This window comes from Xiphophorus maculatus, chromosome 1, assembly GCF_002775205.1.
Source record: "Xiphophorus maculatus strain JP 163 A chromosome 1, X_maculatus-5.0-male, whole genome shotgun sequence".
NCBI classification, from domain to species: domain Eukaryota; kingdom Metazoa; phylum Chordata; class Actinopteri; order Cyprinodontiformes; family Poeciliidae; genus Xiphophorus; species Xiphophorus maculatus.
Genome location: NC_036443.1, coordinates 24604668 through 24619335, shown reverse-complemented (window position 1 = coordinate 24619335; position 14668 = coordinate 24604668). Strand labels below are relative to the sequence as shown.

The 14668-nt window shown below is 42.5% G+C and overlaps 1 protein-coding gene across 3 annotated transcripts in view; it reads left to right on the top strand.

The window, feature by feature from the left end:
• iqsec2 (IQ motif and Sec7 domain 2) overlaps positions 1-14375 on the top strand; it is a 48880-nt gene extending 34505 nt beyond the window's left edge. Inside the window, exons 1-14 of one of the 3 annotated variants that reach the window (XM_023333471.1) lie at positions 193-786; positions 926-1223; positions 2729-3046; positions 4246-5300; positions 5387-5548; positions 7712-7834; positions 8224-8390; positions 9730-9869; positions 9965-10090; positions 10178-10277; positions 10364-10525; positions 10726-10920; positions 12634-12683; positions 12931-14375. In XM_023333471.1, coding sequence (XP_023189239.1) covers positions 737-786; positions 926-1223; positions 2729-3046; positions 4246-5300; positions 5387-5548; positions 7712-7834; positions 8224-8390; positions 9730-9869; positions 9965-10090; positions 10178-10277; positions 10364-10525; positions 10726-10920; positions 12634-12683; positions 12931-14109 — 4125 coding nt within the window. In that variant the 5' untranslated portion in view covers positions 193-736 and the 3' untranslated portion in view covers positions 14110-14375. Of the gene's footprint in view, positions 1-192; positions 787-925; positions 1224-2728; positions 3047-4245; positions 5301-5386; positions 5549-7711; positions 7835-8223; positions 8391-9729; positions 9870-9964; positions 10091-10177; positions 10278-10363; positions 10526-10725; positions 10921-12633; positions 12684-12930 lie in introns of those variants that run through there. The other 2 variants (XM_014473167.2, XM_023333477.1) reach the window with 2 other exon arrangements.
• The last annotated feature ends 293 nt before the right edge of the window (positions 14376-14668 follow it).

Here is a 14668-nt window from a genome sequence, read left to right as displayed (position 1 = left end):
AAGTGACCAATCAGGAAGAGGAAAATAAATGCTGGATTTGGTTTTTCTTTGTTTTGATTAATCAGTTAGAAATGATTTGCTGTTATGATTGATTAGCATTTTTCTGGAGTTGATCGTCATGTTCACACACACCTCTGACCCCGGCTGCAACCTCTCTGGGACCGGACTCGGCTGACAGAAGGGGGCGTGGCCAAAACGGGGAGGAAATGCAGGCAGGAACATGTGACACACACACACACACACACACACACCCACACACACACACAAAGACGCGGGTGGACTTTTCTGGTCTGAAACTAGCAGGATTGAAGGATTTCTGGACTAACTCGATTTACTGATAAGTTTTAACAAGTTTAATTTTGAGTAACTTGTGATTCTTTCTGGATAATCTGAAGTTTTAATGATTGCATTTTGTCTGGTTCCCCTGTAAGCCGGTGGCTCCACAGCTGCTGACATAACACGCTGGTTTTTCCTGTTAGGATAGAGTTACTGGTATGTGGCGCTGCAGAAATTTGTTTATGTAGCAGCTGACTTTTCAGAAAGTTTTACTGCTGCGATGCGTATCTGACAAGGGCAGAACAACAGTGAGGAAATTTATGTCGACTTGGCAAAATGTTAACTAAACCCTGAACTCTTCAACAGGCAGAAATCTTTATGTTGGTCCGGTTACAAAATCATTTTGGGAATTTTGTCAGGAGCTCAAATTGCATAAAATAAAACCTGATAAAAGTTGACAATGAGTTCTAGTAGACGGTGGCTGGGTTCACGGCGCTCCAAAATTTACAAGTAAGTCCATGTTCAGCAGCTTTGCATATAGATGCTGATATTCAGTCACTGTGATCTGGAGGTCAAAATGTTTGCTGCTATAATCTCTCAAACTGTTAATGACTCATAAACTTCTGCTTCTGTATTTCCTCCTCCTCAGTGTGGAGGGGGAGTCCCAGTGTCCGGAGACGGTCGCTCACAAAGACAGCTCCTTCAGCCAGTCGCCTTATCTCCACGGCTCAGAGCGATACACTGACAGCGGCGGCGGCGGCGCTCCCTCGGCTCCCAGGGGCCCGGCCAGCGTGGCCACCTCCAGCCCGGCCAGCCTGGCCTGGGCTCTGCGGAGCCGTCACCAGCCGGCGAGCCTGGCTCTCCGCAAACAGGAAGAGGAGGAGAACAAGAGGTGCAAGGCCCTGTCTGACAGCTATGAGCTCTCCACAGATCTGCAGGATAAGAAGGTAAAGATGCTGAACAGACAGCGAGAGATTCAGAAGAGCAGAATAAAAATGATAAAGTCAGGTCTTCTAAGGATTTTAGAGGAGGGTGGCAGAGTATCCAAATTTTTACTCAAGTAAGAGCAGCACTATTTCAACTTATTTATGCTAAAGTACAGTAAAAAGTAGCCGTCCAAGAAATTACTCAGGAGTAAAAAAGTATTTGGTAAAAGGTCTACGCAAGTATTGAGTAACTGATCAAATTATGAATCATTTAGTCTTTAGAAATTACACCATTAGATGGACCAAAATATAAAGTTAAGTGGAAATTTTGGTATTTTAAGGATGAAAATGACAAAAAAAAATCATTTAAGTAACAAAAAATAACCAAATCAGTTTCTTTAAATAAAAAATGTATGAAACGTCAACAAAAACTGTATGTCTTTATCTGGTAAATTTTTGGTTAAATAATGTTTGTTCTTCATTCATTAGGTGGAGAATCCAGAAGTTTTACTCAAGTAAGAGTAGAGATACTTCATAATAAAATTACACAAGTAAAAGTAAAAAGTACAGCGAAGTAAACATACTCCAAAACAGTTTTTTGATTTTTTTTCCAAAAAATGTTACTCAAGTCAATTACTACTTCCCAAGAGATCAAATCTAGAATGGAGCAAATAAAACTTGACAACATTGATGCAGGCGGAAACCTTTTCATCTCTTAAGACATTTTTACATGTTTTTTTTTTTACAGAAAAAATATTAGGTACAAATAAATACATTGCAATTTTTTTACGTTTTCGCATTACAACCAGAACCACAAACATTGACCTACTTTTTTTTTTTAAAGCAAATCTTACTTCTCAAAAAGGAAAACAATCAAACCAAATAAAAATTTAACTGTGGACCTTTTTTATGTTTTGTATGTACAATCTTTTTGTTGATTTTAATAGAATTGAAGTAGTCTATTATAGAGCAAACAAAATAAAAAGGCACCAATAATTAGGCCTGACACAATAACAGATTTTGATGGTGGATAAATTGTCCCAGAAATTATTGCAATACTTAATAATATTGTTGTTTTGAGACCATTTTCAAGTAATATATTAATAATGGCATACTACCACTACTGCTACTACTAATTTATTTATGAAGCACTTTAGCTGCAATACAGTAAAAAGTCTAACATTCAAAATATGGAAAAAGGCAGGAATAGAAACAATAAAAAGTTATAATAATGCAAGTTTTCTCTCTGAAAGACAAACTTTCCACACTGGAAATGGGAGATATTTTAAATATCCAAAATAAAATACAACTAACAAAAGTAATAAATATAGATTTTGATGTTTGTAAATAAAGTTTCCTTAAAAAATACTACTAAAAGAGGAAATAATTGAGCTTATTTTAATTTGTCATGTGATTAATTGCGTAACAAAACATTTGTTTTAGAAGTGTTTACAGCTAAACAACTTTGGCCCTTGTGGCTGAAAGTTGTTACTGAGTGCACACATTATTTTTCTCACCTTCTGCAGGTGGAGATGTTGGAGAGAAAGTACGGAGGCTCTTTTGTAAGTCGCAGAGCAGCCAAGACCATTCAGACGGCCTTCAGACAATATCGCATGAATAAGAACTTTGAGCGACTCCGAAGCTCGGCCTCAGAGAGCCGCATGACTCGGCGCATCATCCTGTCCAACATGAGGCTGCAGTACTCCTTTGACGAGCGCCAGCCGCAGCAGCAGGCGCAGACGCAGACCAACTTCACCCACAGCGTGGCCATCGGGCCTCCTCACTCCCCGGATCCGGACCGCGCCCCCGACTACACCCATCTGGAGGATTCCTTCTCCAAACAGGTAAAACTGATGAGATTTTATAAAGCCATGAGGTTCAAACAGCAGCTTCCACTTACCGAGTTATCAGTTAACGTGACTACGCTATTGGATGGTACTGAAAAGAATTAAATGATTAGCACTGAAATTGGACCTATAGCTGATTATGTAATGGACTTGTTTGGTTTCTAATGTTTTAATATGTGTGGTAATTTGGTGCGATATAAATAAAGATAAATTAATCTGAATTTTGTACATTTTTGTGCACACATTTTTTTGTCAATAAATTCATGTTTTTTTGGTGTCTGGAAAATGAGCTGTGCTAGATCACGTTCAACTGGCGTTACCTAGCAACCCCAGTAGAGCCGAGACCTGTTACCTAGCAACCCAATCGGAACTCCACCACACACAGCTCTAGAAAAAAATTAAGAGACCTCTTAAAATGATCGGTTTCTCTGATTTTACTTTTTATAGGTCTGTGATGGAGTAAAATGAACATTGTTCTTTTATTCTATGAACTACTGACAACATGTCTCTGAAATTCCAAGCAAAAATTTAGTATTTATTTTCAGGAAATGAGAAACGGTCAAAATAACAAAAAAGATACAGTGCTTTCAGACCTCAAATTAAGCAAAGAAAACAAGTTCATATTCATTTAGAAAAAACAATACTAATGTTTTAACTCAGGAAGAGTTCAGAAATCAATATTTGGTGGAATAACCAGGAGGTTTCAGTGCAGAGGCCTCTTAATTTTTTCCAGAGCTGTACGTTCAGCTGGTTTTACTACTGTATGCGTTGTATAATGGCTTCTGGAAAAGACAAGTGTTTTGTTGTGGACTTACTGTTTAGAAACCACTTCCTGCATTCTTGTTGGTTGTGCAGCAGGCTCCACTTCTGCTTTTCAAAAATGTACCATCGTATACTTGCTCATCAGTTTGCAGCCATTTTCACGTGTGAGTGTAAGTGTTGGGGGGCGTGGCCAACAGCAGCTTATGTGGATTTAAAGTGACAAAAGGACTTAAAACAGGTCATTATGATTCTAAAAACACTTAGACAAAAATCTAATTACCTAAGAATGACTTTGTGCAACAAAATGTAACGAACATGTTATATATAGCCCATAGACCTATCATAACCTGTTCAAGGAAGTCACTTTTAAAATCTCAGACACACATAACTGAAGAATTTGGCCTCAATAATTTAATTTCTCATGTTTCCTCCAGGTCAAGTCCTTGGCCGACTCCATAGATGACGCCCTCACCTGCCGTGCGGGTCGCGATGACTCCCAGGAGGGCAGCAGGGAGGGTGGACCAATCAGTGAAGACTTTGGAGAGTGCATGTGGAGTAGCAGCAGCAACCCGTCTTCCCAGAGAGGCTTGGGAGAAAGAGGCAGAGGAGCTGGGGGGGGACACAGCATGCATGGTGACAGTACTGCCACGTCTTACAGTGACGTCACTCTTTACATGGACGATGGGATGCCATCTTCTCCTCTGTCCCTTGACCGGGCACCCAGCAGCACAGATACAGAGTACTGGGGCCCCAGCGGTGGTGTTGGAGGCCGTGAGGACAGCAGGGACACTGAAGGAGGGGGAAGCAGCAACAGCCGGCGCAGCACCCCATGCACCGAGTGCAGAGATTACCGACTAAGGGGGGCCCACCTGCCACTTCTCACCATCGAGCCACCCAGTGACAGCTCAGTAGACATGAGCGATCGTTCAGACCGAGGCTCCCTGAGCAGACAGTTGGTGTATGAGCAAGAACCCGGAGTGGGGTCGGGCTCCCCACAGGGAACCCTCAAACACACCCCTAACTCAGGCACCCACCCGTCCTCGGCGGCAGCTGCCCAGGGTCAGACCAGGCCACCTGGCAGATCCATACCCACTCATATCCCTCACCAGGTGGCAGCCCACCACCACCATCACCACCATCCCATCCATCACCATCAGTACCCTGACACGCCCTCATCCTCTTCCTCACCCCAGCAGCCCCCCACCACTCCACTGTCATCTTCCTCCTCGACAGCTCTACCGCCCGGCGCTCTGGAGCAGCCATGCTGCTCCGACGGAGACAACGACTCCCTCAACTCCACCACCAACTCCAACGAGACAGTCAACTGCAGCTCAGGCTCCTCATCTCAGGACAGCCTGCAAGAGCCTCTTCCTCCTCTGGGCAAGCAGACATATCAGAGGGAGAGCCGCCACAGCTGGGACTCTCCACCCTTCAACAGCGACGTGGTGCAGAGACGCCAGTACCGCATTGGTCTCAATCTCTTCAACAAGTAAGCTGAGGTTCCACAAAGTGCAATACTTCTATGTCCATGCATGTACAGTGATTAGGTTCATGCTTTGTTTGCGTCAACTTTAGGAAACCAGAAAAGGGCATCCAGTACCTGATAGAGAGAGGCTTTGTGTCGGACACTCCGGTTGGGATCGCTCGCTTTCTTTTGGAAAGAAAAGGCCTCAGCCGGCAGATGATTGGCGAGTTTCTTGGAAACCGACAAAAACAGTTCAACAAAGACGTTTTGGAGTAAGTATTCAAAATAAACATTAAGTGCTGTGTAAAATTGGATTTATCTCAAATAATTTTTTAATGTAAAAATCAATAGGATTAGGTAAGGTAAGGTAAGGTAGGTCATTTTATTTATAAAGCACATTTCCAGCAGCAAAGTATTTCAAAGTGCTTCACATAAATAAAAAGGAAATACAAACAAAACAAAAAAAAGACAAAAAGTTACAAGTATGAAAATACATATTGGTTCCCCATGTTTAATAAGAATGAGAATAAGTAATTAATAATTTATAAACTAGTAGGGGTTTCTCTGAATTCTTGTTCTGATAAAAATAAATGTTGGTTCTCCATGTCTGGTAAGATTAGTGAGGTGTAAAACTAAATGTTGGTTACAGTTGTTCTGAGTTGAGTTCTAGATTTGTACAATATAAAGCTAAATATTGATTCTCCATGTTTTTGATTAAATGCTGAAGTCAGTTTAGAAATGGTTTAATTTACAAAGTTAAAAAGGCAGTTAAGCCAACATGACGGGATCATGTTGGCTTAACTTTTACATCCCTGTGGGGGAATTTAGCAGATTTTCCTCGGCAGAATTGTTTACTTCAGAGGATCTTATAGACTTTTCAAGCATGACTGGTCCATGCTTCAGCATTGTAATTCGATTTTGAGATAATTAATAATTCCTTTTAAATTATTATTTTTGTGTTTTTGGGACTCTTTGGTGTTTGAAACTCCAGATGTTTTGGGATGCACCCTTTCTGAAGGGAGTTCTTGTCAGTCCATAGAATATTTTCCAAAATGTTTTGGGGATCAAGATGTTTTTTAGTAAATTGAGCTTTACTAAAAAACTTCTTCCTCGTTGCTTCAGCCTACATCCACTGGGTGGCGCATTTAGCTACAATCGATAGTAGCCACACAGGCACACCCACTAGAAGGAAACAAACGCACCCAGCATGACACTTTCATTTTATTGGCTGAGAGGTTGCCAGGCGACGGTACTTTTTTGTCCCAAGCACAAGCAGCGAGACTTGAGAAAGCGCAGTGAATATTTGAAAGAGAGCAGAAGTTTGGAGTACTAGCTTTACAAGTATTGAGAAGAAAGTCACAAAATCCTGTCTTTCCTGTCGAGAGCACACACTGAAAATGTGTGCTCTCGAATTATGACAGAAAAATTCCCCCATACACTGGCTTTAACTGAGACTGAAGAAGCCTGTAGTTTTGCTGGTCTGTGCACTTTTGGAGTAAGAGTTGGTTTGCTGGCCCCTCTTAATGGGGTTCACTGCTGTTTCATGCTTTTCCATATTTTTACCGTTTGTGGCTATGATCTCTCACAGTGGCTCACTGAAGTCCCAAAGGACAGTAATGTTCTAAGTGTTTTGATTACACGAACTTTTTAGTTTGACAAAAAGTAAGTCTTGTGCCGGAAAAGGGAAGAGTAGCCTCTTTTTCTTCTGCTATTGGAGAAATTTACAAATGAGGTAAAAATTCAAAATGAAAATGATTGGTAGACATATTGAAGCAGCATCTAGAGTAATGTTAGGATTGTACCGGTCTGTCATGGTGCAGATTTATTGTTCAATCTACGTTCCTATCCTTATCTAAGCTCTGGGAATGAGATCACGCATGCAAACTGCCGAAATGAGTTTCCTCCACAGGGTGTCTGGACTCTCCCTTAGACATAAGTTGGGAAAATTGATCATCCAAGAAGGCTCAGAGTAGAACCAATGCTCCTACACTTTGAGAGGAACCAGTTGAGGAGGCTCTGGCATTTGGTTTAGACGCCTCCCTGGTGAGGTGATCCAGGCACATACCATTGACCCAGAAAATGACCATTACACCCTGGAGGGGCCATGTTTCTCGATTGGCCTGGGAATTCTTTGGGATTCCCCTGGAGAAGCTGGCTTGGGAAAGGGAAGTCTGGGCTTCTCTCCTTGGGCGACCCATTCCCGGCTTAGAGGGAAGATAATGGATGAATGGACAGATGGATAAAAGCTGAGTAAATCTGCATACATGCCCAGAAGCCACAGAGAAGCTGTTGAACCAATTTGATTTTATAGAGTATTATGTAATTCTGATCAGAAAATGTGATCAGAATTACATAATACTGCTACTCAAGTTCAAGCATGCCTGGTTTGAAAGAAATTCAGCTATAACCTCTGAGTTGTGTATGTGTTTTTGCAGCTGTGTGGTGGATGAGATGGATTTCTCAGGTATGGACATCGATGACGCCTTGAGAAAATTCCAGGCGCAAATTAAAGTTCAAGGGGAAGCCCAAAAGGTGGAGAGACTTATAGAGGCATTCAGGTTTGTATATGAAAAATACCTAAAGAAAAATGTAATTCAATTGGTTTGCCCAACAAAACAGCTGTATGTGGATGAAGATTTTATTCAGGCTTAATGGATACTTTTTAAATGAGACACACTTCAGTAGACTCAATAAAACCTTTATTGACAAGGAAAGATGGACGTCCTGTCCAACTGGGCGCCCAAATAGTTGCAGTTTGCCAGGTCTTAACTGGTTATTGACAAAGGTTTAATTTGACCTATAAGGACATTATGTATCTATGGACAATCCCTTCTGGGGCCCACTTTTGAGCCAATTTTTTACTCTTATGAGGTCCCATATGTAAATTTTGGCTGGATGTTGACTGAAACAAAGCTATAAGGTTTCAACTACTTCCTTTTGTTTTCAGTCAGAGGTACTGCGTGTGCAATCCAACCCTGGTTCGGCAGTTCCAGAACCCTGACACCATCTTCATTTTGGCGTTTGCCATAATCCTCCTCAATACGGACATGTACAGCCCCAACATCAAAGCAGAGAGGAAGATGAAGCTAGAAGATTTCATCAAGAATTTGAGAGGTGCTGACCCATTTACTAACAGCGACACTTTATTAAACAGAAGCGTTTCAGCATGCACATACTCCTTACTGCTAAGGCTTAAAGGGATCCAAGATTAGTTGAACATGTTGGCCTAAATATGTTGTAATTTTCCTATTAACTAAAAAATCGCCATTTGTGATACACCAAAACTTATAGTTACTTTAAAAAATGTATGTCTTGTTATATTTTTAAACCCGCTGGGTTGATGACGTCATTATGTCCATTCTACGGAGTAAACACAGGAAGGCTGGTGTAATTTTTGATAATGCCACACTGTGTCACTATTGGCTGTAAAAAATTAAAAAACAGTGAGGTGTATCTGGATGCTTCCCATGTGAAAAAAAAGAAGAGCGCAATGGTAGAGAGCCGGAGCCGAATACAATTTCCAAAGGACTTAGATTTTTATTCTCAACATTTCTCTCCAGAAGATGTTGGGTGATTTGTATGAGCAAAATTGGTGATCGTTACCGTAACAAGCTAAAAATAAATGCTGTGCCACAGTTTTTATCCATAAAGGCCTAATCCCCGCTGAAACTGGAGCACAGGGAGAAACATCAGACAGACAGCACTGGAAGCTGTTTTACATGTGAACGGCGCTCTACAGCAGTAGTACTGGCGGCACTACTGCCACCCCGGAGGAAGACTGGACCTGACACAGAGCTATAGAAGTACTTACCGGATCACACAGTCCAACCAGATGTATGTCATTCATCGTTTAATTTATGAAGCTGAAGATATCAGCGGTAGCAAAACACCAACTCCTACGGCCAAGTTCTTCCTCCGATTGGCCCTTCTCATCTTCATGACCTCTTGTGATTTCTACATTCAGATCCATTTCAATGCTCCAGTCCAATTTGAAAAGCCTTAATGACGTTACTCATCACTGTTAAGGACGGAGCTAGCATAGTTGGACCATTAAACATCACTTATCCAGAATGCATTGCAGCGTGACCAACATGGAGACGTTCATGTGACAATATTTTATTAAAATGTACAAAAACTAAACAGCCTACAGTATTATTACTGTATTGTTTTTACATCTACTGTATAAATATTCCTCATATAAAGGTGATTGTTAAAACTAATTGTGGATCCTTTTAAAACAGTGTTTTTCTACCATTGTCCACAAGACACAATGCCCTGCATGTTTTAGGCATTCCCTTGTTCAGCACACATGATTTCCATGAAGGTTGATTAACAGAGTTTTGCTGAATGGGGTGAACATCTAAAGCATGCAGATCAAAGTGCCTTGAGGACGAGGATTAGGAAACATTGGCCATTATTTCCTAAAACCATTAATGTCCTTATCCAAACCAAGGTGTGGACAATGGTCAGGATATTCCCCGGGACCTGCTGGTTGGGATTTACCAGCGAATACAGAAATGGGAGTTACGGACCAATGATGATCACGTCTCACAGGTGCAAGCAGTGGAAAGGGTCATTGTTGGCAAAAAACCTGTGAGTTTCTATAACTATTTAAGGCATCGCAAGATGGGATTTAATGGATTTTTTTCTGTAAAATTGATTTTGTCTCTGTTTCTTTGGGTATATAGGTGCTGTCCCTTCCCCATCGCCGGCTGGTGTGTTGTTGCCAGCTCTACGAGGTGCCTGACCCCAACAGACCTCAGAGGACAGGGGTTCACCAGCGAGAAGTCTTTCTCTTTAATGACCTGCTGGTGGTAGGCTGACTTTCAGACTCCTATGATATTAAAGTTTAAATAATTGATCATGCACTGTGAATATATACATTTTTCATTGCATACCAGGTAACCAAAATCTTTCAAAAGAAGAAAACCTCAGTAACTTATAGCTTCAGACAATCTTTCCCTTTGGTTGACATGCAAGTCCACATGTTTCAGAACTCATGTAAGAAACTTTTTTCATTTTGTACCTTTCAATTAAACCTAGTTTTTCAGTTTCATCGTAACATAAATGTCTCCATTTCTAACTAGATTACCCTCATGGCATCCGCCTGACCTCATCCAGCCTCGGCGGAGAGAGAAAGGTTCTTATCGTCTTTATGGCACCCAGTCAGCAAGACCGCACCCGGTTTGTTAGCGACCTCAGGGAGAGTATTGCTGAAGTCCAAGAGATGGAGAAATACAGAGTGGAGTGTAAGTGCCCCATCTGCTGGTCATTTCTATTAGTTAAACTGTCCTTGTTGGTTATCACAGCCATTGTTCTAGATGTTTCTAAGCATGAGAATGGAAACTTACCCAAGTTGTTGTTGTTGTCATTGTTGCTATGCAACTCATTTCTCTGTGTTTTTTCTCTCTCGTTTAATATTCCCCTGTGTTTCTATGTAAATCTGCAGCGGAACTGGAGAAACAGAAAGGTGTGATACGACCCAGGTTGCTGACGGGCACCGTGGTTGGAGGAGGCGTAGGTGTGAAGAGCGATGTTGTGAATGGCACCTTGGGAAGGACGAGTTTTGATGACAACTGCTCAGTGGGTGAGGGTCTGAAGCGCACAGCGCTCAGCTCATCTCTCAGGGACCTCTCGGACACAGGTGAGACAACATCACCGCTCAGACGATGTCAAAACCATTTCTCTAACATCATCTCTCCTGATTGGGGTTGGCTGATCTTGCTCTCTCTTTCTAGTGCTAAATTATGTTCCTCTGTCTTGCAAAAGTCCTTTTAACTCTTGCGCTTATCAAATTTTGTCTCACTACAAAACACAAACAAAGTTTGAAAACCTCAGAGAGAATGGTTCAACGTGCTGCAAAGAGTATGGTAAAACTACAAACCCAACTTGACATGGTCATGAACTCAAGGAGGATATTCGTTAAATAAGCATCACAACAGGACCATGGATGTAGTAACTCTGAATTAACTGCTTAGATTCACAGTTCAGATCAGAGAATCTGTTGACAACTATTATTCCACAAACCTGGTTTTGATGGCAGAATGACAAAAAAGAAAGTAATTGTTGAAACAAAGACATAACAAGTCACAAGTTGCATTTGCATTGACGATATAATTGCTCAGTTTCACATTTAGAAAACAAGTTTGCTTAATGGAAACAGGCTAATTTTGAAAAAACTCTCATTTGTTGTTTGGATGAGGTGGCTTTTTCGGCTTTATCAAAATAAACCAATTTTTATCAAACTTTGGTTTATTTTTTACGCTTTTTTCGCGTCACACGAGTCATGTGATCAACAAACAGATGTTACTACTGGTGGAAACCACAAAGGAGACGACAGGAAGTAGCCGGAGGATCATGAAACGGCATGAATTTAATGACTTATTGCATGAACTAACTTATTCACGTGAAATTATAATCACATTTGTTATTTAGTGGAAACACCGCAATTGCAAAATTTTTTTTTTTGTTGGAATATTGACAAAACTTTGCGCAGATTTGCAATGGAAAAGCATCTACAACTGCATGAGTGATGAAGGTGATGTGATACCAAAACATAACCATTTGGTCTATAAAACGCAAACAGCCAGACCTGCACCGATTTATCGGCCAGCCGATTCATCTGTCAATTTCCTTAATTTTGGGAGATTGGCAATCGGCCAATACTTACATCAGAAGCCGATACCTTCCAACAATCTTATTTACCTCAACAAAGGTCTAAAAATCAACCACTATCCTCTTCTGCTCTCTCCGCTGAGAGTTTTGACTGACAGACCGGCCCATCAGGGCATGTCTGCATGTTTCCAGTTAACTAGTCCTCCACTGTTGCCAATTCAGGGATATTCTTGCTATATTTAGCAACATTTCAAACAAAATAAAATTAGTTTCGGCCAAAATCGGAATCGGCTGGTCAAGCTTTTTAAGGATCGGTAATTGAAGATCTGCTAAAAAAAACTGCAATCGATGCACCCCTACTGCATTTGGATGTTTTTTTTATTATTACTAAACCATATAATTGTGTTAGGATCGCCCAGTCAGAGAAGAAACTTAAATCAAGAAGTAGGAATTGCTCTTCTCATACATTTTTCATTCATCTGAATAACCTTGAGCTATTTTGCAAAGAATTGACAATTATTCTTTAGCAGACATACGGCAAAAGGCTAGTAGTTGTAATGCTTTATGTTGGTCTATAATATGAAATCTCAGTAAAATGCCTTGAGGTTTATGGTTTTAAAGTGACAAAATGTGAAAAATGAGCAGAATAAAATTATTTTTGCAAGGCACTGGATTCTTGTAATAAAGAAAAAAAATCAATCTTTCACGCTTTGCTAACCTGATTCTTCCTGGTGGGGTGCAGGGAAACGTGGTCGCAGGAACAGTGTTGGTTCTCTGGACAGTACAATGGAAGTAAGTCTATAAAAGATTAGCTGAGATTAGCTAAAGGACTTACATTTTCCCCTAACCACTGCTCTGCTGTCTGAGTGCATGTGCATATCGACTAAACGAGCATGTGTGATTCTACACTGACACCCTTTGCATGGCTTTTTGTAGTTAAATCCACCCTCAGCATGTTCTGTGTGCCGACGTCAGGAGGAGCAGGGATTGTAATTCTCCAGTGTGTCTTTTAAAACCTGATGAGTTTTTATGTTCCCAGGGCTCCATCATTAGCAGCCCGCAGCCTCACCAGCGCTATCCAATGCCGGGCGTGATCCCTGGCTGCTACGGCACAGAAGATTTCCGGCCTCACCGCCCCATCCTGAGCCCCGGATCGGGGGTGGGGGGTGGGCCGGGGCAGCAAATTACCACTGCTGGGACAGGAGTTGGGGGAGTCTCCAGCAGTGCAGAGAGAGCAGGAGCGGGGGTCGGCCCTGGGGGGAGCAACAGCAGCAACAACAGCAGCTCCTTCCTGGGTTCACTCTTCGGCAGCAAACGCGCCAAACCACCAGGGCCCCTTATTCCACCGGGGCCACCATACCCCGCACCTGTACCCCCACTGACTACTGGAGGAGCCCCTCCTCACTCCCCTTCATCCCTATGCCAGCTGGAGGGAGGGGCTTCCAAGATTCAGGCACTGCACGCACAGTTCTGTCACGTGGGCACAATACAGCCTCCGCCACCTTACTACCATCACCATCGCTTTCACGTCCAGCCCGCGCCCCCTCCTTTGCAAGGTGTGCCCCCTCATACTTTACAGAGAGGCCCACTACCCTGTCGTCCTCCTGTTGGGCCACCGCACGTCCAGCACCCGCAGCTGGCCCATCTCTCCCAGCTCTCCCAGCATGGGCTTCAGGGTCGCTACACCAACATGGTGGTCGGATGTCCCCCCCCTCTTTCTCCTCTCTCCCAACATTCCCAGAACCAGCAGTTCGCCCTCTACCACATGCAGCCCACACAATCTGCCAGAGGGGCCGGCGGCCCTGGTTCCAAACCCCCGCTAACGTTGTCTCTTTCCCACCCCCACGCACACTCCCAAACCCACCCCAGGCACGCACAAACGCCCCACCCAACCAGCCATTCCACCCATCAAACACACTTTATATTCGGCACGCTGCCCCACAACCTGCCGTCCGCCTCCGTCAGTGCGCATCACGCAGCCTCCGCCGGCCCGTATCTGCCCCAGTACCCTCCTCTCTCCTCTATCCCCCCTCCCCCACCACACTCCCCTTTACCCCCCCCTTTGTCCCCCCTTACCCCTCTTACACCTCTCTCCCCTCACCCCCCCCAGCACCCAGGGCAGCCTCCGCAGGTGCCGCAGGTGACCGGGGCTGGATCGACAGGTACGGTGGGCAGCTCCAAATCCAAACCTATCAACCGGATAAGCACCGTGGTGTGAGCCGGACGTGGAGCTCCAGGGGCCACCGCTTCGAGGACAGATACGAGGAGGCGGGCAGGTCCCGGACCCGGAGCAAGTCCGCCCGGACCGAGAGCAACAGCAGCAGCGCTGGAGACAAGAGGAAACGCAGGCTGCTGCGTCTCTGCTACTTTCACCTTCGCTTCCCACATATGTAGGCGGAGCTAAAGTTTGTTCAAAGTAAAAAAAAAACCGAAACTGAAAAAAAGAGATTTTAATCTGAAAAGTAGATTTTAACTTTCTTTTAAATTTCAGATCTTTATTTTCAGCTTCAAAACTGTTTTTCTTGTTTCAAATCTTTTTTTTCCCAGTTTTAAATCTTTTTTTCAGTCTTTAATTTTTTTTATCTTTCAATTTTTTTCAATATTAAATCTTTTTTATTTCAAAAATCATTTTCAAGTTTCTAACTTTTTATCATATATATATATATATAATTTCCAGATTCAAATCTTTTTTTTCAGTTTTAATTTTTTTCCAATCTTAACTTTTTTCAGTTTCATTTTTTTATTTCAAAATAATTTTTCTGTTTCAAATCTTTTTT